At 56.0% G+C, this 4,842-nt stretch overlaps 1 protein-coding gene across 1 annotated transcript in view; it reads left to right on the top strand.

The window, feature by feature from the left end:
- Positions 1-3,509: 3,509 nt before the first annotated feature.
- Positions 3,510-4,842, top strand: part of LOC105983387 (alpha-1-antiproteinase-like) — a 5,230-nt gene continuing 3,897 nt past the window's right edge. The window contains exons 1-2 of the mRNA XM_013013235.1: positions 3,510-3,522; positions 4,228-4,840. Coding sequence (XP_012868689.1) covers positions 4,232-4,840 — 609 coding nt within the window. The 5' untranslated portion in view covers positions 3,510-3,522; positions 4,228-4,231. The remainder of the gene's footprint in view (positions 3,523-4,227; positions 4,841-4,842) is intronic.

Genomic DNA, 4,842 nt, shown 5'->3' with positions numbered 1-4,842 from the left:
TTTGGCAAAGGTAGGTTTGGCAAGAGCCAAGTAGGAGGGAACAAGATGGTGACACACAGTTCATCTCCCAGAAGACAGAGGCTGAAGCAGCAGGCTAGAGAAGGGGCGCAGGTGGCCGCCATGCCAACATCAGAGACTGTGTGTGAAAATTCTCCCAGACCTTTTCTCCGTCTGCCTCACAGCGGCGTGAGAAACAATCCCATTGCTTGCTGCCTTATAGATGGGGAAGCTGAGCATAAGAGAAGTGAAAGGAAGATCTGTCCTGAATTTGTGTCTGTGTGGCCAGCAGTGCCACATGCCCCAGTTCATCACAGGACCTCAGGAAGAAATGAACCACACCTGGCTCTGTGCCCTTCAAGTAATGAAATAGGCAGGAGTCCTCTGAAAGGGGAATGGACGCTATTTTGGAGAAGTAGAACTTTCATCTAGGAGAATGCTGCTCCTCTAGCTGGGGCCAAACACAGATGTCACTGTGCTGAGCCCCATCAGGCTCATCACCAACCAAGACCACAGATAGTTAGCAAGATTGTCAGCCATTAATGGGCCACAGGATGCCTGAATCCATGCCACCTTATTGGCTCTATTGCTCTTCCCCATCCCAGAGTTGTCCTTATGACCCTATTCAGAGACAACACTGCCTATCTAGTGAGTTTAGGTGTCTTGACTAAGAGCTCACAAACAAGGTAGTGGAGTGGGACATGAACCAGGAGCCTCAGCCACTGAAGGGAGCTGTGTCCTAATGGTTTGTGTGTCTATCAGGTAGATTGCAGTCTCCCAGGACAGCCTCCCTGGAGCCCCTGAAGCAAGGTCCCTCACACAGTCATCCATCTGTCCTTCCTGGTGCCATGTCACAGTCCGGGCTCAGCATGGTGGTCTCAGACCATGTGGCTACTGTCTCTAGGCAGAAGCGGGTCACCAGGTGTCCCTTGTGTATAGCCACCTATGGGAGACTCCAGGATCTATTCACTGTGGGAAATCAGCCCAGACTATAAAATAGATGATGTCAGAAAGTAACTAGTGGCAAGGTCTCCACAGTGAGGCCTGTTTGGGTCAACTTCTAATGTCTGGGCCCCATCATCTGTGAGACCCACAGCTTCTTTTATCCTTGTATCTGTATCCATTTCCCCAGATCATCAGAGACCTTAAGGGGCCAAGGAGAATCAGGGCTGAGCATGCAGCCCTTGACCTAAACAGATCAAGCCAGTTCCTCACCCTTCCCAACTCCCAGCTGCCTCGGCTCTGTGTCCTCCCCCCCCCAATGCCTCAGTGCAAACCTGTTACCCTCTCTGCCTTCAGCCAGGGCCCTCCTGGCACACACAGCACACAGCCCCTTCCCAGATGCAGGGGCCACTGCTGGGCACTGCAGGGCAAGGCAGAATTCTTCTCTCTGCAGCTGGCCCAGAAACCTTGCCAAGGTGCTGGTCAGGGTTCTGTGCCAGAAGGCAAAGCCTGTCCATTCTAGAGATCTGAGCAAGGGCCACTGTTCCTCTAATGGATGATGGGCAACAGTTCCTCTTAGAAGTCAGTGTGGGAAGCTGTCTTTCAGGGTCACACAGCTCAGACTTGGCAGGTACTTGTTACCATTATGCTCACCTTTGATCCTCAGCTACCAGACCTGAGTTCTTCCCATCCCTAGAGTTCTAGCCATAGAGCTGGCCAGACCTACCTGAGTACACACATACCTCACTTCCTGCCCCTGGACCCTCCTGCTACCTGGACAGGGACAGGCACCATGTACTCTACCTCTTCTGAAATATGGCCCCTCTAATAAACCTTACAATAATCTTTGTCCTGAACCTACTTGTCCCCATGTGGTCCCATTGGATGGATGTGAAGGATTCCTTTCAGTATTGAAGGTGGCCCAGAGGGCTGCCAGGGCCAGCAAGGGATGGTTTCCTGTGCACCTGGCAGAGGGAGGTCCCTTCCTCTCTCAGCCCCCATCCCCTCCTGGACCACGTCCCTGGGCAATGCTGGCAGAAGAGGAAGCTGGGAGCTTGGGTGGTGCGTGGCCCTCACTGCAGCTCTGGGAGTGCTGATCTGACTTGCCCAGCTCTGAGGAGGGGTCTGGGCTACAGGCGGCTTGGACAGAGACACCAGGAATTCCAGGTAGGGGATCTTCCAGCACCTCTAGGCCACTCACCTACCTGAAGGGGCAGAGTGTGGGAAAACAGGACACACAGGGCACCTGTGGCTGCCCACCTAGCACAGATGGGAGGGGCAGCCGGGCTGCCAGGGAGGCCATTGTAAGATGGGAAACTGGAGGCCCAAGATGGGAGGGGCGAGGAGGAAGGAGTGGGGAGGTCAGCCGGCAGCCCAGCCTCAGCCTGGCTTCCCAAGCCTGAGTGCACGCAGGGACAGAGCCTAGGCCAAGACCAGAAGCCAGTGATGGGGGCCGCATGGGAGAGAGAGCAAGGAGAATTGCTGAGGCCAGTCTCCCTTTTCCTGCAAGGCGAATGGGGTGCAGAGTCTCCCACAGAGTCCACTGGGGACACCCACACAGAGTGCGCCTAGAGGAAGCACCTCAACCCCACCCACCACCAGGCGCCATCACAAAGGGCTGCCTGAGTGCCCTGGGCACCAGGCTCTGGGCGTCCTTGGACTCTGCATCCAGGCCTCCCACAGACCACCAAGGTGTTACAGAAATGCCCGAGGCTGTTCCACAATGAGGAGGTCTCCCTAGGGGGCTGTCCCCACCATGGCGACCCCGGGATTACCATGACAGAGCTCATACTGGAAGGATGACGGTGTTGGTGAGAGAGAAGGGTGAAATGGTCCAGGCACAAGTCTATCCCATACACACACAGCAGCCCTGGGTGTGGAGCAGCCTGGGGCTGCACAGGAGAGACAACCTCACATGCAGTGTTACAAAAGTCCACCATCAGTGGAGTCCCACAGACTCTGACCTTGGAGTGCAGAGCCACCAGCCCTGCCCAGGATGAGGACTCATTCCCAGGAAAATGTCAGGTGGCCAATGCATGTCACTGGGCTTCCCAGAGACTAAACAGGCCAGGACAGGGGACATGGAACCTCCTCCTGCTCAGAGCCGCTGGATGGCAGCGTGGACAGCTCCTGGACAGACCCAAACAAAGCCCCTCCCCATACTCCTGGGGCCTGCACTCAAGTTCTGTGTACATCCTGACCAGCACATTGTGAATATGGGACCTCAGCCACCCACACAGGGGGAACGCCTACCGGGTCACACAGGCAAAGCCATATCATGTCCCAGAGCCAGCTAACTCATGCCACCCACTCTACCTTGGCCCCAAGAAGCTAGGGACAGTCTCCAGGGTGGCTGTGGGGCCCAGGGCGAGGCACTGCCCAGGGGATGACAGCAGCGTGGGCGGCAAGAGGCTCAGCACCTAGCCAATGGACTTAGTCCCTCCGTCTGTTTGTTCCTGTCAAACATGGGGTGACCTGGGTTAATATTAACTAGCAGCCTCCCAGGTCCCTTTCCATCCCCTGCTTAAATACAGAGAAGGACAAGGCTCTGTCCCCAGGACACCCTGGCACAGAGAGCTGTAAGTACGTCTACCCTAGGGGAGAGCACAATGGGCCCCCGGGACTCTGTACGACCCAGCAGGCAGCAGGCCTGGGCCACAGAGAGGCAGAGGGGATAGGGCTGGCTGCAGCCAGGCTAAGTGGTCATGGCAATGAAGACCCTGTGGTCCTGTCCTGTTCCCAGGCCTCCCAGATCCTGGGCAGTTTCCTGGTCAGGCACAAGACATTGGATCCCCAGGCCTGGGGAGCCAAGACTAGGGCACAGTGGAGCCTTGGGTCTAAAGGTGGCTCTTGCTACTGGCAATCCCTACTTGGGAACATGGGAAGCTTGCTCTGTGTATGGATAGGATAAGGCCAGAGGTGGTGCCAGGGGCCCAGCCCAACCCCCATCTCATCAGGAAGATCCTCTCAGGCCTCTGCCTGCAGGCCTCCATGGCTCCCAGGTACCTGGCCTCACATGTTAGCCACAGGAACCCCGTCACTCTTCATGCAACCAGGCCACCTCCAAGCTTTCTCCACGTCTTGTGACTCCAATATGACAGGTGAAGGGGCTGGGCGGCTGGTATATTGCACCTGGTCTATAGCTTGCCTCATCTTTATTCTGTGGTGAAGACACAGCAAAGGGAAAAGGCCTGGTCCAATGTCTGATGCACCAAGTTGATCTAGCATGGTGTCAATGGGGTGATTGTGGCCCTGCCTCAGGGCTGTGTTCCTTTCTCTGTCCTGCAGGACAATGCCATCCTCTATCGCATGGGGCCTCCTGCTGCTGGCCAGCCTATGCTGCTTGCTCCCCGGCTGCCTGGCTGAAGACGTTCAGGAGGCTGCTGCTCCCCAGCAGGACCAGAAACACCCAGCCTTTCACAGGATCACCCCAAACGTGGCCGACTTTACCTTCAGCCTGTACCGGGAACTGGCTAAGCAATCCAACACCCACAATATCTTCTTCTCTCCTGTGAACATTGCCGCAGCCTTGGCCATGCTCTCCCTGGGCACAAAGGGCACTACCCACACAGAGATCCTGGAGGGTCTGGCCTTCAACCTCACAGAGATTACGGAGGCAGATGTCCACGCAGGCTTCCAGAGCCTCCTCCACTCCCTCAACAGGCCCAGCAACCAGCTCGAGCTGACCACAGGCAGTGGTTTGTTCATCACCGAGAACCTCAAGCTCCTGGAGCCATTTTCAACGGATGTGAAGAACCTGTACCAGTCAGAGGCCTTCACTGTTGACTTCACTGACCCTGAAGAAGCAAAGAAGCAGATCAACAAATATGTGGAGAAGGGCACACAGGGGAAAATTGTGGATCTGGTGAAAGACCTGGACAAAGACACCGTGCTTGCCCTGGT

The sequence above is a fragment of the Dipodomys ordii genome, unplaced genomic scaffold, assembly GCF_000151885.1.
Source record: "Dipodomys ordii isolate 6190 unplaced genomic scaffold, Dord_2.0 Scaffold2, whole genome shotgun sequence".
NCBI classification, from domain to species: Eukaryota; Metazoa; Chordata; class Mammalia; order Rodentia; family Heteromyidae; genus Dipodomys; species Dipodomys ordii.
This window is presented reverse-complemented; position numbering and strand designations above follow the sequence as displayed.